General features: G+C 40.9%; 1 protein-coding gene across 3 annotated transcripts in view; it reads right to left on the reverse strand.

Moving 5' to 3' along the window:
- Nucleotides 1-17,946, reverse strand: part of SEMA6A (semaphorin 6A) — a 125,649-nt gene that overhangs the window by 19,577 nt on the left and 88,126 nt on the right. Inside the window, exons 11-19 of one of the 3 annotated variants that reach the window (XM_028505255.2) lie at nt 17,662-17,793; nt 15,210-15,365; nt 13,667-13,843; nt 13,147-13,287; nt 12,986-13,066; nt 10,720-10,778; nt 8,662-8,682; nt 8,481-8,531; nt 3,298-3,462 (exon numbers count right to left, since the gene is read on the reverse strand). In XM_028505255.2, coding sequence (XP_028361056.1) covers nt 3,298-3,462; nt 8,481-8,531; nt 8,662-8,682; nt 10,720-10,778; nt 12,986-13,066; nt 13,147-13,287; nt 13,667-13,843; nt 15,210-15,365; nt 17,662-17,793 — 983 coding nt within the window. The remainder of the gene's footprint in view (nt 1-3,297; nt 3,463-8,480; nt 8,532-8,661; nt 8,683-10,719; nt 10,779-12,985; nt 13,067-13,146; nt 13,288-13,666; nt 13,844-15,209; nt 15,366-17,661; nt 17,794-17,946) is intronic. The other 2 variants (XM_028505264.2, XM_028505272.2) reach the window with 2 other exon arrangements.

A 17,946-nucleotide genomic window follows, 5' to 3' on the forward strand; every position in this document is an offset into this window, starting at 1 on the left:
TGCAGTCTTCTTGGAAATCAGGTTTTATGGTATTGTTACTCTTGGTTAGAAACAAGAAGCACAAGAGTGGCTATTAATTCTCAGTATTGCTTAACCTAAAAAAGAAAGCTCTTATTTCTTTTGCTGTGGGAAGGAGTGGTGGTAAGGGGAGACAAGCCAGATCTAAAAATAAACTGGATTTTCTTTCTTATTCATATGTAATTAGAGCCCCTTTGTAACTACTGCTTACTACCTCAATAGTTATAGGAAGAATAAATAATATGTATTTTTAAATGTGGCAAAACTAAGAAAGCGGTAGCCAGGGCTGCATCTAATTTATCAACTTGGTGATTAAAGGGCTGGCTCTAGAGGCTCCAGACATCTGGGGACCCAGAGATAAAACAGAGCAGTTGGCTGTGTTTTTGCTAATGAATCTAGGGCTTGAAAGATATCAGGCAATTTTAAAGAAAAGCAGCAAGGACGAGAGACATTAGACAAGGCCAATAGGGTAATGAAGGGCAAGGCCAGTTACTGAGAGAGAAAATTGCTTCATTTTCTGTGATAATGCTTCTGGTGTGCTTTGCAGGTCTCTTCTCACGCTTTGTTAATATGACTATATCTACATACAACATCAGACTGCTACTCACAGTGTAGAAGGAAAGAGCCTTGGAACATTCCACAGAGGGGCAGAGGGCTTGGGTCTATTATTTTGAAAGGAGGAGGCTAAGAACAATGGTAGCAGAAGGGGGTTAGATTGCAAGGTTGGGAAAGGTGCTTTAACAATGTGAAGGACGCACAGGGTTAAATCAACACGAAAGACACAGCCAGGAAAAGAAAGAACAGGGGAGCAAACATACTCTGGAAATGCAGAATTGTTTGGAGGATGAGGTGGGACTGAGAATGAGACTAGCCCAGAGTTGTTCAGTATATCTGCAGAGCAGAGCCGTGGGCTTGTCTGCTCACTGTTTTTTTTTTTTTTTCCCAGCGGCCAAAATAAAAGGGCATTGGACACCTGATTCCTCCTCAGCTAGCTGGTCAGTGGACACATTTTCTGCTTAGTGGGGGGAAATGTGCAGTATTTTAGAAACAATTCCAGAGTATATTTAGCTCCTAAAGCTGGTGCATACAAATGTCACATTCCTATGAGACAATCGACCCAGTGAAAAGAGCACCTGCCAGAGGCCCTCAGAAAACCCAGGAAACCCTCGCATCCCAGGAGATGCTGCACACACGGATGTGACATCATTAAGGCGTCCGCGTCAGGGGATGAAAAGAAAAGAAGCGAGAGGATTACAGACTGGGCCACGTCAAGGAACGGCGTAATGAATCAGAGAAGAAACAAGACTGTTCCACAGAATAACGCCACCACCAAGTCGTAACACACAGTGCTTGGCAAAAGAAAAGAAAAGATCAAAAGAAATCATGATCCTTAAAAACAATTCAGAGCAAAATGGAATCAAAATCATAAAAATCATGGTAAAAGGAACATTAAAGCTACATCTTTCAAAAATTTTTGAACAGCATCTCATTGTCTTTGCCCCATCAAATACCTAATTGTCAAAAATCAAACTCAAATTTGATAGGGCAAGGCAAGGAGCTAATAGCACAAGAACAGTGATCATGTTAAACACCCATGCAGTCCCCTCTGCCACCATTGTTTGACAATTTGTAGACTGCTTCCAGCTTTGTCAATATTCATAATAAGACCCAAGAGAATGAACAATGCTGAATTTTAAACTGATGTCAAAGTGTTAATTGGACTCTCTGATAACCTCCATCCCTTGGGGGAGTTAACGATTGAAGAAAATTCAAGCCACTGGTCTCAGTGAAGTGAAGAAGGACATAATTGTAACCAACAGCTAGATATTTGGTTGACATATTTAATGCTTTACTGGAAAGGCTGTTTGGTTTTTTAGAAAGTCACAGTGGGCAAACACAAAGTGTTTTTACTGAGTTGTCTCTTCTTGAGAACACAGCCAAGACTAATACCTCTGCGGTCTTGAGCCACACATAACAAATAATGGCACATGCTAGGGGGCTTGTGGCCTGTTGTGACAGTTCTGTGCCACCACAAACCAGCCTGGTGCTTTCTCAGTGTGGTAAGCGCAAGGATCCCTCCAACTTACAGAGGCTGCTGAGACAAAACCCACTTTTAAAAAGAGATTTGGGGTAGGGCACATTAATAAGAAATTACAGAATAATAATAAAAATGATTAAGGGGACATGCTGAAGAACAAGTTAAAAGGGCTACATCTTCTCGTTCTGGCTTGGCGCACAGAGCAGCTGAGTGTACAGCACTCTCAGGAGATGAAATGCAGAAGAGAGGATGGAAATTTAGCATGCAAGTCTGTCTAGAACACATTCTCTAAGAGTAAAGATGGACATAGGTATACAGAAAACCCTGAGGGAGGACGTGGTCAAGACTGTCCTCAAGGGTCACTGTGGCTGGTCTCAAATTCCTGCTTGGATAAAAGTCTTGAAAACATGTAGTAGTAACAATTCTGAATAGGGGGAAACAGCTCAAAATAAACTGGGCTTTTCAGTCTCTGATTTACAAGACTGTTTTTTTGGACAAGTAAAGGCCTCTTTGGTTGCAGCTGCAACGCAAGTAGGATGTGTTACCAGAAGCGGCAAATGGCAAGAAAAAAGATGACATTTCCTGTCTGTAGCTGAGCAAAGAAAGCAAAGGAGAATTTAGGACAGTTCACAGTTGAGTCCCTTTCATTTACTGTAGCTTCCTTTCCGTTTTAGATGCATAGCAATTCTGCTTGATTAAATAACATATTTTTACAGAACAACAGGAAGGCAATTACAGTATGTCTCAGGACCGTGGCTCTATTCAAATTCAGTGCCATGGGAGAGTGAGATGCTACCAGCCAGAAAAGGCTTTGCCCTGCCATTTCTCCATTCACTGATTAAACGGGCCTTTACTTTGATTACATGCACTTGCCAAAGCCCTCACTCCACCCCATTCCCTTAGGGTGCAAAACAAAGACCCAAAAATCACAGAATGAGGGAAGAGGAGTGGAAAGGGATCTCAGGAACCTGCATCTGCTTTGGGCCAGGCCATGCTTCTTTTGGGAGGAGAAAGCTTAGCGGCTGTGTTATTTGTTTTGTGTGGTTTCTCCTTACTTGGGCAATAATTCAGGATCAAGCCTAGCACAGAGGATTGGGTTGCAGTCTTTTTTGAGATGCTTTCAATCATAGTGTGTTGGAGGTTCTTAAACTTTGCTATGATTCAGCTGGAAGCAGTTACACAGTCCTCCCTACTTTTCCCTCCCTCTCCCCCCAGAGGAAGAGGCAATTCCAAGGCCTTACCCTTCTCGTCTTGGTGATTATGGGAAGACACTGCCCCCAAAGAGTCTGTGCTGTCAGGTGAATGGAGCAGATTCTTCCAGTCCAGCATTCCTCCCCTAGACTCATACCCCTCTCGAGCCGCCGAATCTGACGTGGTGGTGCTGGGCAAGAGGGAACTGGAGTGCCCTGTTTTCATCACAAATACGGTTAGGGAAAACATCACTGGAGATGCCCACAGTCTTTTTGCTCAGAGGCCAGGAGGTGGGACACCCTAGCAGGCTGTCAGTGGGGTTCAGCGGAAGACCCCTTGAACTCAGAGAATAAAAGGTCAGATACCATCTCTGCTGCTTGATGGGTGAGCCTCGGGGAATCATTTAAACTCTCTGGACCTTGATTTTCCTTGTGCACCAAATGGAGATTGAGTGGGATAAAGTGACATAATGGTGAAAACACCTAGCAGTGTCTGACACATAGTGGATGCTCAAGAAATACTATTATCCTTTTTTGGTATTCCCACAGCAGCACCAGAGGCAGGATGTGTCCACTGTGGGGACACTCTTTGTGACTGATAGGGGAGGTTTATGGTAGTGGACCAGCCTCTCCCCCAGCACAAGCAGTTCAGCTGTGCTGAGCCTTTTACCTGGAGGGTGTGTCTGTTTTTTAGCTTTTCCAACCGACAGGCATTCCTCTTTCTGGGAGAAGTGACTGCTTTCTAAAGGGATCTGCTCCCCCCTCCTTTTCACTGCAATGGAGGCCTCAAATGCTCCACGTCGTTATGATTTTTGTCTTTCGTGTCTTAATTCCAACAATGTTATTTTCATGGTTTTATGAGTCATAACTTGTGAAAGGTTGTTTTTGAGGCCACACTGACTGATACTATTCTTATAAGAAAGATAGCTTTTTGAGGTGCACAGTAGCCTGTGATAGGATGTCAGGAGAATGGCTAGTTTGGGAATTGGAGCAGACACTGGACATCTCCTGTGTGTACATACCTAAGCTTTCTTCCCATCATTCCACAAGGTCGAATGTAGATAATAGCTTTGATCTACACTGGCACAATGATTTAAAGAAGTCCCACTACCTGATGTTATTTCTGGCAGAAATAAAATATAACCTCCCTCTGATTTTCAAGAGGTCTATGGTTTATTCAACCATTTGACCTATAGCAACCTCTTGAGCAATTTTTAGAAAGACATCAGGGCAACTACCTTGAATGAGCAACTGGTGCCTTTGGTAGAAAGCAGGACAGATTCTCAGGTGACTTCAACCTTGGACTGTGATCACCAAGTACATGATAAGTAAAATACTGGCCACCAGGAGGAAAGATTATAATGATCAATGCATTTTCTTCTTCCTTTTTACAATTATTATTGGATGCTGTATTCCCAGGAGACTTTAATACTGCCAATTACAAATTATATATATATATATATAAGCAGAAAAAAGCAAGTCAACCAGGTGGCTTATCTAAGCTGTAATGATTTCTGTGAAAGTACCACACTTAAATGCTACAGCAAAGCTTCGGTAACATTTAAGAGGGAGCTTTCTGTGTAGAACTTGTTTGGCTCCCACACAGCTTCAAACATCCACTTTGCTGCAAATAGTCTGGTTCATATCCCACTGCTAAAAACACGTTCATTTAAAACTCAAGAATACTTGATCTAGACTCTTTGTTTTTACAATTCTGGGTTCCACAGCTCGTCTCCTAACGCTGATTAGAGAGCTGGGGTAAGAAAATAACCTAGAGTTGGAAATACAGAATTACTTTTACTTCCTCTTGCTTATATTGAGGTGTAAAATACAGCCTGTATTTTTTTCCACTCTTCAACACTGCTCTAATGAAATACACAGTTAACCTAAGAGAAAATTCAGCACTTTCAGGATAAGCAAGCAATTAGAAATAGCTTTGTACTCTGTAAGGAAGGAGGGGAACAGGGAGAAAGCCAGGCCTCCAAGTAGCAAAAATTTCTTTTACCTGAATTGATACTCATTTTGAGCGCTTTCAATTTAACTGTGTTCAAGGGGCAATTTTATGATAATGCATTAAGTATGGTTTAGGGAGAACATTTCTTAATACGGTAATCTAGGGGAAATATATGCCTGAGGGGCACATTCTCTGTAGAAAGATTCCTTGGACCATATGCTGCAAATACGTGGAAAACTCATTGGTGATGGAAAGCTATGGCTATGAGAGGATATTAATGTGGACCAGATGGTGGTTAGGTAGGAAAATGTTTTACACAAATGTCAGAAATTAGCTCCTTCCTATTGCTTAAGTGTTAGTCTAATACCCACCACGTCTCCATTCTCTATATGTAAATCTAGAGAAACCATGCATCTGATGTACTCAAAAGAAAAAATATATATAACAGCATGAGGTTTGTGATCTTGTAAACTTAATGCTTGAGGATAGGCAACACGTGTCACTGGTGAACCAGACAGTCAGAGAAAGCAGTACCTGATTCTCAAAAATTTTAGAGCCACCGTGTGAAGGCCCGTTAAGCAGTTCTTAGTTTAAACTCAAAGAAGTATATGATTATTGCCTAAGTTTAAAATAATGATAAAAGGAAATCACTGTTATTTCTTCCTAGAATTTAATTCTACAGGCTATATTATTTTTGTGCATTCCCTAAGGGACTTTGTAACCAAAGCAATGCTACAAAAATAGGTAATCGTTTGTGGATATAGTATTAGATGCCAACAGAATTGGAACCTATAGTTTTGTCTTATTAATCCAATTAGGGAGGTCATATTTTAATTGATGGAGTTTATGATGTATAGTTCTTATAATAAAGAGACAGATTTTAAAAGTTAACTTTAGTATGCATCATATTGTTTCTCTATATCTACAAATCTCTGTGATTCCAAAGGTTAGAGACCCTTCAAACTAGCCTATTCACAATGACTGGAGACAATTAGACACAAGAAGAGACACTTTATCAGTACAACAGAGAAAAAGCGAAGGAAAATGTCAGGGTCCAATTCACTAAAAAGGGGTTCTCGATTATGTAACTGGTGTTATGCAGAGCTTTTGCCAAGCAAGGAGTGCATGTTTTATTGAAATGGTCTCCTTTTTGGACTTAGGCAGTTGAGGTGGTGGTGTTCACTTTATGAGCCTGCACTTAGCCAATGGCCTTTGTAATAGAAACGTTCAAAGGACACAGTTAGAAACAGTGTGTGTATTTTGCACTGTGGGGTTGGCTTCCTAATCTACATCCATGCTCTTAAATATAGCCATTTGGTATTTCATTTGATGGTACAAACACAGCACCTAGTCCAGTGCCTGGTACTCAATAAATATTTGATGAATGAATTAATTAAATCTATCCTACATTTATTAACTCAAAAATAAGCATATCTTCACTAGTTTGTGAGAAGAAAGTTCCCTGTATTTTTCTAATTACTGTCTGGGCCAGCCCTCATTTTGATGGTCAATTCATTGTCTAACCACGTCACACTGGAATGGACAGGACCATTGGTTAAAAGGAACACTTGAACTCTTCTTTACTTTCATCCCAGAAACCACTGATTGAGAGCTGAAGGTGAAGGGTGTAACACTGTTACAATGTTAACATGGAAGAATTAATGAATTCCTTTCTGTGTGTGTGTGTGTGTGTGTGTGTGTGTGTGAGAGAGAGAGAGAGAGAGAGAGAGAGAGAGAGAGAGAGAGAGAGAGAATGGTTTTTGCTCATAAAGAACATCCCATGGTTTAATTGTTCTATCTATATGAGAAATTACCTGGGAGTTAAAGTTGGTCTTAGTACAAATTGATGAATGCTAGGGAGGTTGCTGGTTCAATTAGATTGAAGACCTGAATTTCTCAATATCTGATAAAGATTATTCAATTACAAGAAATGATTGCAAAGTATGGTATTGTGGAGGAGCATATGCTAAGTGGGTTCTCTTTCTGAAGGACAAACTAAACTAGATGACATTTGCCTCCTGAGAATTTTTCCTCCCAGTAGTTGGTGTGTAATATTCTGGCTTGAATCACAGATGAGAGAATGTTAAAGGTGGATGAATTCTGTGGGCTCATCTACTCCACACTGCCTCACTTCATGGGAGGACAATCAGGAGAATCCAGGCATTGTTTTCCAGCTTATAAGACAGACATTAGGACTTTCAGAGAGGCTTTTTATTTATGCCAATTAGACACATTGCGTGAGAGTTTACACAGAGCTGTGAGACACTCTTGTAGCCATCCTGAACGATTTCTTCGAATCCTAAATCCACTTGGCTTTCTTTTCTTTCCTACTTTATTCTTTTCTTTCCTATTCTATTCTTTTTTATATTTTTTCCCTTCCTTTCTTACCTACTTCTACATTTAAAGACTGTCCTAGAACTGTTACTGTTTTTAAACACAAAAACTATAAAATGTCTGCACATCAATGAAACTTGTAGTCCCCATTGTAATGTATAAGCTTAAATTTACCACATACCTTCTTTTTACTTTACATTTTAAAAACACATGAATAGTTAACCCTAATAAATATTTGGAGGAACTTCGAGAAGTGGAAATGAAACATTTCAACCACATTTCAACTTTTCTTACAGAGAGCTTGGAATATTCTGTTTGTGGACGTACTAGCTTTGTTCAGCCGAGTGTCTGTGTAATCAGAGCAGAACAGTGGGGTGACTCCCGTTTGCTGGTCACGTGCACTGTGCCACTCTCCCTCGAACACGTTCTAAAGAAATCCTGATGAAAACGTGTCTAAACAGTTCTTTGTGAACTTGAATTTCGATGGCCAATGTCATGTTGTATTGGAAAGTTTTGCCTAGTAAGAACTCATTATGTTCACACTATATAGATTTTCCCCTGCAGAATGTATTGTCCCAAAAGTCAGCATTTTGGAAATGTTACTCTCTACCAGTGAAAGAGCTATGGCCTATCAGTTATAAGTATTATTCTTTTATCTTGGATATACTTATGTCCAAAAGTAATTTCTTCTCCCTTAAGAACTCATTAAATATATTCACCAAATTCCTACAGTTGGCATGTTATGTGGATTACACTGTAGGACTCAGTCTCATACATCAAAAATAAGCAGAACGATTCTATGGCATCATGAAATTATAATTTTAGTGAATTGGGACCCTGAAGTAACAAAGATTCTGGTCCATGGTGTTTAGGAATGAAAACTATAAACTACCACAGGGTGAGTGGCTTGAAGAATTAAAAAAAAAAAAGAAATCCATAAACTGACCATATACTGTGTTGTAAGACATTTCGTGATCTGGAAGAGGAGTTGAGATGTCTATGAAGAATAATGAGAACAAAAAAAATTAAAAAGAAACCTAAGGTTTGAAAATACTGAAGAGGATTAGTGAAACAGGATTTCCTAAACAGATTTTCAGCGATAATTAATTGAGTAGTATCTTCCTTACCATTCAACGCCACGAAGGAATCTGAAAGACAAAAGGGAGGAGGAGGTCACTTATGTTTAATGTGATCTTGGTGTGGCTTGCACAGTAAGTGGGGATGAACTAATACAGCACTATGATAACATATGGTACCCAATACTAAGTAAAAACTACTTTCAATGACTGTACCTAAGGAACAGTGGATTGTGTCCAAGTAGAAAATGAATATCAGTCTAGGATATCAACAGTCTTCCGTCCAAAGTGAATAAAAGTGTTTCATTTACAAAAATAAAAAAAATAAAAATTCGTTGCACTTAGGGGATTTGTAAAAAAATAATAAAATATCTTTGTTTCTTTTTTACATTCTCTCATTCCATCCTAACCACCACGCTGTGAGGAACAGTCCAGTTCATCCCAATGTTCTGAACTCAGCAGGGATTTCAGTTAGGTAATTAAAAACAAAAATAAAAGTAATCACACACTCAGGCAACATACTGGGTGTACCATGTGTCTGGGTCAGGACACTGGTTCATTCAGCCTGCTACTCAGCCCCTGACACTGGTCTTTACGATTTCCTCGTTTCCCCTGAAAATCCTCTTATAGAGTCATTGTGCACCAATCATCTAAACCCTCTGAGTGCCTATCAGGGAGGAGGTTTGCCTAGTTGAAGGAGGTCACACTCCAGCAGGAACACAGGTTGCTGAGAAGCTGCTAGAAAAGGCAGCAGAGGGTCAGGTCCATCTCACATCCTGCCTGGAGCGGGCACTCTCAGTGCCTCAGCAGGGATGGGATTCAAGGGTAGGCAGCACGTGAAAACACAGAGCCTTCACTGCTGAGAACAAAGAGTAAATCACTGGCTTGGGACCTGAGGGTCTCCCCTGTGCTAGATAGTGATGCTTCCTTAGGCTTTTCTGCCAAGGACACAGGTGTGGTGTGAGCCTGCTGGCGTAGGGGACACATTCTAGAGATATTGACCATTTTTACATTTTTTCATATATTTACCTATGAAACCCAAATCGACACCCCAGATTTCTACAGATGCCCATACCCCCAGATCATAAAAATATGATGTTAGCTAATTAACTTCACTCACAAAGAAACATATATAAACCAAAATCTGTTTAGCTGAAAACAGAGTGTTAAGGTACCAAAGTGATTAAGACCCACAGATCAAATTATTTCACTGCACAGAAGTAACACAGGTGTTCTGGCAATGACACTGTGTCTTACGATGATTTCTTAACTCATTAAACTTTATGTGTGAATGACAAACTTTTGCCAATATATAACATTTGCAAACAAAAAAATATATGGCAAAGAATTTGGAGATAAGGCGGCCTTATCTCTGTAGTTGATTATGTCTGATCTCTATAAAAATACATGGTAGGAAGTTGAATGACATGTTAGCATTTTCAGGAGAATTTCAGTATTAATCAGATCACAGGACAACCAGGATCCTTTCCATGAAGTTGTACCTATAATGTTACTATTTAATGACTTTCGAAATGAGCTCTGAGATTAGCATAAGTTCATTTCTATGAAAAGGTTATTTTTGAGTCCAAAGGTTACTTTGTACTTAGTGGGTTAGTTTTGAAAATTTTTTTCTACTGCATGTGTTAACAGACATAAATCTAATTTTTAAAAATAATTACTTTTTTTAGTGTGTAGGTTCAAGAAAGATAAAACAGTTCCACCATTCAATTAAAAAGCTAGAGTATAATGCCCAATCTTTTCATTATTTGGCTAAAATTACAATGTAACAGCACATTTTAAAAAACAACAAAACTGGCCTTTTAAAAATGAAGATGCAGATATAACTTACTCTTCTGTTATAATTAATATCTTATAGAGTGAATTTATTCCACAGCATTATAATAATGAAATAGGTGCCAGCATTTATAGCAACTACATTGGCTTTAAAACACACCATTTTCTTTATTTGATATTTGGAAGATGGTTTCTGTTATTTATGCATATTTTGGTGCCAGCTGTACTCGGTTCCCCATGCAGGGTAACGTTTCTAGGGCATTCGATAAATCATCTCCGCCCAAAGATAAATGTGGATAAAAGGCTTTAACTTACTGTGACAGTCTCCTAGGCCTTCCGTATTGCCACGCTCTATATCCTGTTCGAAAGTCAGTCTTCAAAAAAGGAGGGAGAAGGAAAACAGAAACAAATTCAATAATGTGAGTCACTATTCTGGTTTAGTTCATTAAAGCAATTAACTCAATTTGATATATTGAGTGGCATGTGCAAAAAAAATACATATATAACAGGTTGACAATTCATCTCTGAAATTTATAGAAATGAGTCTTCTGTATAAGACTCTCCAAAGAGAAGCCATGGTTTAAGCAGTTAATTCAGATATTATTCAGGAGTTAATTAGTCTGTGCATTATTTATATCCCTCTTTTACTCTGATTCCCTGATCATTCCTTATAAATGTTAAAACATAGCGTTATAAACAATACAGAAGTCTATAAATTAAAAATAATTTTCCTTTCTACTTTCTCTTTCACTCCAACTCTTGCCTTCCTAGACCTTTATCTATCTTCTCAATTAGCAACAATTTATATCACAAAGTGTTAAAAGGTACAAATGGCCAGTGAAAATGTGGGGCCCAAGATGAGACGACTTGGAGGTGCGTTTTGCTGAGACCACTCGGGTATTCTGTTCCTTACTCCCAGTCCTCAAGAGTGTGAATGTGAAGCTCATGTCAGAAACCCACACGCACACTCTTCTCTCCAGTCCACTTGGTCAGCGCTGGGCTGTGGAAGCTATGTAATACCAATGAGACTAATCATAATATGTATTTTAGCTTTTAACATAAGCACAGTGGAATCACCCCAAAGAGTATAGTCCTTTTGGGGTGAACTTTGTGCTTCTTCCCACAACGTAATTAAAGCTCCTACTTTACAACTGCTTTCAGAGTTTATTTATGAGCCATACAGGAAAACTATTTTGAAATTCACTCCTCAATCTAAAAATTTACTATGTTTGTTTGCTAATTTTTTTACTGCTTTAAAACATCAAATTCATCCTCAAAGGATAAAGATTTCTAGTAGTAATGAAAGCCAGTATTCATCAGGCCCCAAAGACCTCTTTTCAAGGAAAGTTGCACACTTTTTGGAGCAATATTCATGTAGATGTTTTGAAAAATATGTATGCAGATCTTTAAGGGAACAAATTTGGAGTTCGTATGTTAATTTAGAAATGATTTTTAAAAATCAGTCTTATTACCTCTGGTTGCATCTTGAGTCTAGAAAGCACACGGGTCATGCCTTAGCTCTCCTCACTGTGCGTTGTGACCCTTCCCCCTTCACGTCAGGAGGTCCCGTGAAAAGAGACAAAGTGCTAGCACTGCAGTGTGTCTATGTTGCTACTGGCAAAGCTGAGCTAACAATATATAGAAGCCAGCCCTTTGTTTTACTCAGATTTCAGGTCAGACTTGGAGTTATCATTAGCCCTGTTTATAGGAATCCTGTCCCTCCTCCGTATTATGCAGGCGGTGGTCATGAAATACCCTTCTGTCTCTTGGCTTAGCTCTTCCAAAATGGGAGAGGAGATTCAGAGTGATGCGAGGGCCATTCTGCTCCCTCCTTGGATCTGGGGGAGTTGAAGGGATTGACTACGAAAGAACTGTGCTGCCATAGGGCACCTTGAGTGGCTATAACCTGTCAAGGACGTACACGGAATGTTTTCCCAATGCTATTTTGGATTTCACATCCACTGGAGTAAAAACATAAACCTTTTAACTAGTATCATCTGAGCACTTAAAGACAGAGTAACAATTTTAAGCACCAAAATCACAGGCGTGTTAGCCTGCCCCAATCTGGCTGACCTGCTGGAGAACTGCCAAGAATTGACTACCTAGTGAGTAATAGGGTCACTGTTCTTCAGCACAGAAGAAAGATTTATTGGATGTATACAACATGCTTGCAGTACAAATGCATCGCTTAACAAATGCTCCGCAATTTCTTCTCAGCCTTGTGTGGTCAATTAGAGGAGCCAGTTTTGTGAGGGCCGGACAGACCACATCACTAATCTAATTGGTATCCAACTGCTCCTTTTCTCCGCTGTTGTCGAATCGCAATGATTAAGGCTCGCACCTCCTTGTCCCTCTCTCCAGGGAACACTTAGAACGCACTGTGTTTCTTCTCTCTGTGTTTTTAATCAGCCTGAGGATGGATGATTAATCAATTGGAAATCTGCCACATGTGATATCGGGGTGTTCTATGAAACGGGAGAAGGAAGGAGAGTGGCTGAGTGGGGTGGTATGTGCGAGCACAGTTAACCATATATAGAGAATGTAGAGCACTTTACACTTTCCCACACTGCAGGCACCTTACCTGCTGCCAGGTGACAGGTGGGCACATGAGCCTCCTTCCTTTACCCAGCCACAGTATGGGTCTCTGGAGGCGATGCAGGTTCTGCAGGAAGAGGGTGATCATGAGCTACCTAGGACTCCTTTCTAAGCACCTCCTAATGGTCAATCAGGCAAAGTACATACTTTTTACATTTCCCATGTCGTTCGCACCGGCCAAGGGGAACCTTTATCACACAGGTGGAGAAGGCAACATACAGAGAGTTGCTTGCTTTGTCCAGTTGCAATCCCATAATCCTCTTGTCTTCTACTCCATCATAGCTGCACCTAATTTTATGGGGCAGGATGATAATATCATTAAAAGTTTTCCCCAGGTCAGTTCTCTTTTTCCTGCCACCACCCTGATACCTCACCTCCCAGCCCACAAAGCGATTGCATAATCTGATCTAACTGAAGGTGAAACAGATCCCTATGCATGCACACACACATCACACACATACACACAAACACACATGTGTATCTATAGAAATACATACATTATTGGCAAGCAGAAAATGTTTTTAGTGTATCAAAAGACTTTTACAAATAATATTAAAAGCCACATAAAAATGCATAAAACCTAAGTCTGCCATGATTTTCTCTGAAAGAAAGGTATCACAATAACATAACAAATAATTACTAAGAAAGGACCAAACATTCTACATACTTTTCTGGGTTGTAAACACTCATCTCTTCCAGGAAAAGGCTGTCATTTAGGAAACCACTGTTTCCTATTCTGGCCAAGAACTTCAAGATAATTCCCTTCTCTGATCCCAGGAAAACCACAGTGTGGTTCTGATACGGCCCAGCAGCAGTGTCCACCGCGATTTTGGTGAGGCGGTACCTAAAATGACAGGATCGCATTTTTATCTCTTGTTGTTCTGTCATTAAGGTGTCTTCTTTTCTACTTCAAACAGTTTTGACATTGCTTTCTAGCAATAACCTTAAGAGAAGTATATGTGTATAAATAATGCTCTCAAGCTGTTCTGGTACGTTATTGCCATATGCAGAGCATTAGTATGGCTCCAAGGGGAGAGAGGAGGTATGGTGTGCAGAGGCCAAGTTACATAATAAATAAACAGCCATAACCATCTGAAACCACTCAGCAATGATCCCTTCCATGAGCAACACGGAAAGGCTAATGTCTCCTCTGCAGAGGGGAAGAAATAAGGAAACTCATTTAACATGTCATTTAACATTGGAAAGAAAAGCAGTGGCTACCATTTTTCATACTGTTCTTCTGAGGTGTATAAAGCCTCATCAACAAAATGCCAGGTCAGAAAGCTTTTCAATTGTATGCAGGAGGACTGAGACTTCAGAAGGATGTGCCAGCCAAACAAGGTCCATTTAAAGCAAAGGTGAGTCTCGTCACATGTCTGGGATAAGTCCTGTTGGGCACTCTCTTTCTCTGAAATCCCTCAGCCATTCAGTACTCCAGAAACCAACTTGTCCTAAGTGCCATGGCAGGTGCCAGGAAGCATGGACCCCCCTGCGGGTTACACTGTTTCCACCTTATAGGCAAGAGCCATTATAATACTTTAATATTTATCAATAAAGGCACAGTTTGAAAATGATAATAGAGTTAATTAACATTTTGTTTGATGTCTGCCACGGCTGGATGGTAGTAGGGAAGGCCTGCTGAATTGTTTGGAAATAAGCTCTAAATATATACAAGGAGGAGTTTTTAGTGCTTTCTCAGATTTCAGATCAGCTATCCCGTCTCTGTTGGCCGCCACTTCAGACAACAAATGCTGAAGTATGAACCTTCATACTGGTATATTTGTGCAAATCCTCCTTTGTCTGTGCGCCATTTGACAGTTAGCAACCCAGGCACAATGCTTGGATGGAATCTGCAGCTCGTTTAGTAACCATATCCAACCAAACAGGTATCTACATCCATTGACTCATTCTCTTTCACTGCTCCCCTACTCTTGCACAGACTGGACTAAAGGGCTAACCAGGAAGGAAATATCGTTGTTTCCTCTAATTGCTGTTAGTGTCCAGCTAGCCCAGAAACACCCAAACTCTTCTCACTGGGGATGTAGTTATATGGGTTTGGGGGCATCCACCTGACCCACCAGAATTTCATAGCTGAATCAGTGTGCACAATAAGAGAAGATGTCTGTGGCATTTCTAAACATGACCCACTGAGGTGAGCATAAGATGTAGAAGGGAAGCTCCACTTAGGACAGAGTCTGCTTGATACCCACCTGACCATCGTCCTCAGGAACCATGGCCTATTGATGATAGAAGGCACGGCCTCATCCATGAGCGGGTGTGTTTTGATGAAGTTCAGGGTATCATCAGGAAACTCATTAGAGGTCGTATATTTTTCTAAGGAGGATGAGCCTGCGCAGCAACCTGGCCTAAAAAGAAAAAAATAGGGATCTGACTGGTGTGGCTTAGTGGATTGAGCATCATTCTGCAAACCCAAAGGTTGCCACTTCGATTCCCAGTCAGGAAACAGGCCTGGGTTGTGAGCCAGGTCCCCAGTTGGGGGTATGCAAGAGAGGCAACCAACCTATTTAGGTTTCTCTAGCACATCGATATTTCCCTTTCTCCCTCCCTTCCCCTCTCTCTAAAAAGAAATAAAATCTAAAAAAAGAAAAAGAAAAAGAAAGGGAGGGAACTTATTTCATGCCTTATGGCAAATTCTTTGAATGAACTACTTCTGTAAGCATCTGGCATGGAAGAGAATGTACTGTAGGCTGAGAGGAGGAAGTTGAACAATGCAGAATGCCACCAAATACAATGTGCTTAGATTTCCTCTGACCCCCTCATTCCACAGAGGAGCCTTGACCAGGGCAGTTCAGCTTTGTTGGGGGCAGCTTGGCTTCCCCTCCAGAAGCACAAACAAATCCCATAAACAGTGATGGAGCTTGAAACAAGTGGGGGAGTGTGTGGTTTGCACATGTCTCAAGGACTGCTCTCTGTGTCCTATAACCCTGCGAGAAGTTCTTGAGGCATTTGCTCCAGAGGAGAGAATTGAGCCGACTTTTCTACATTCATGTTTTTTTTTTATTGATGCGTTTGTTCTTGTTTGATTTGGGTACATATGAAAAGACAATTACACTGGAGTCCCTCCTGAAAGGTCATTTCTTTATAACGTGAAATTTGTTTCTACAAGGTTTCAGGAGTCGAGGGACATCTCAGTAAAGTCTGATCAGGGAAACACTGACACTAATCCTCTCCAGGCACCTGGTTTGCCTGCTGGTGCAGGAGTGGAAATTAGACCCTGATAACAATGGCATAGTCTAGCCCCTCGCAAATGCTGTTTCACACAGCACTCACCTGGCCGGCCCTGTGAAAGGATCCTGCTGTCTGCAAAATGGGCCAGGCAAGCACGTGGGAAGATGAGGGTAAACACATTTCCAATAGTAGAAAATCACATCACGTATGTTTCCTGGTCATAGCTAACACCATCTTCCACACCAAGGGCAACATATTATGTAAGTTCACCCTGAAACCTGAACCCTGAGGCCTAATTCCCCTTCCTGCCTACCTCGAAGGTAGCTAACAATTCCAGACATTGACTCAGAAAATCTATCTGAAGTTCTGCCAGAGTGTGCTTTTTGCACCTAGTCTGCACTCCATGAGTAATGGGGTATGCACATGTCAGATAGTTCAGATGAAGAAGACAGATAAACCATAAGGGTTCCTTCTCCTGGGTACAGTGGTTCACATTATTTAACTTAATTCAATTAAATGGCTAGGTATTTTTTGTGGGGTGCTGGAGGTTGGAGGCGGTAGTTGGAAACCAAAAAACTTAAGACATTGGGCTGCTTTTCAGAGGCCCAAAAATTCAGTGGAGGAAGCCAAGTACACAGGGATGTTCCTGTGTGACTCAGACTTCAAATGCTGTAATGATGGTACCCAGTGTGTGCCACATACAGAGGGCAAGTGCTGGGCTGGGGCCAGCTTTCTCCTGTCTCAGTTAAAAAGAGTGACTTAATTGCTGTAGTGTGAGGATTTGAGGGAGATTACAGAGAACCAAGGGGTCTCTGGATTGTCTCTGGACAACAGGTTCCCAATGAAGGCAACTCTGGGACATATTTTGGAAAGAGGGGGATCTGGACTGTGTCTGGACCCAAAACTGACCAGAACCTGGCTGACCAGAGGCATGTTAATGGTCCATTGCACCTATGATTTCTTCTTGCCCTTGGCTTGAGTCTTGACTCAGTTCTGATCCAACCTGATCAAAAAATCCAGGGAACACCATTACATTTCACATTTTACTAGGATTTAAAGACATTAGTCTTTGTAAAATTGAAGGGAAGCAGGGAGGAGTGGTGGAAATCTATCCAGCTGTGTGAATTTGCACAGTACACTTTAAAGCTCCCTGGGCCTCAGTTTCCTCAACTATAGATCATTGGAACTAGCTGGCCGAGATGGTTCTATTCATCCTAGGATCACATTGGATAAACCACAGATTAAGCAAAAGACAAGAGAGTCATTGTTTTAAATATAATGTAGGGAACTCTGAATTTTGCTTAAGTGGATGAAAGCAAATGACCTCATAGGCCTTTCTGTTGTTCTGGCATTTCTTCCTGTACAGCTAGCATGGAGGACACTGGTGTGCAGTCTGCAAGATGCTCATTATCAGAGGAGCAAGCTGTACCATTTCTAGGAGTTCAAAATAGCAATATAAATATCTGCATGTACCTGGGCTTAGGCACTCGCTCATCAGGAACTGGTGTCCAAGTAGAATCTGGAGACTTCTGTTCTTTGAATCTTCCAGTAAAAACACTGGCAATGTCACGCATGTCATAGGCACAGACCGCAGACCCTGGGATGCTGCAACACAGCATTTCACACAGTGTTACTCATGCGACAGGGGCACATACAGAGTGAAAAACATATTTCAAAGAAACTTCCCTATTATGGGCAGTTGCGTATTCTGACAAACGAATGTAAGGAGTCCTAGCGCATAAGGAGAATATTCCTGTG

The sequence above is a fragment of the Phyllostomus discolor genome, chromosome 3 (assembly GCF_004126475.2).
Source record: "Phyllostomus discolor isolate MPI-MPIP mPhyDis1 chromosome 3, mPhyDis1.pri.v3, whole genome shotgun sequence".
NCBI classification, from domain to species: Eukaryota; Metazoa; Chordata; class Mammalia; order Chiroptera; family Phyllostomidae; genus Phyllostomus; species Phyllostomus discolor.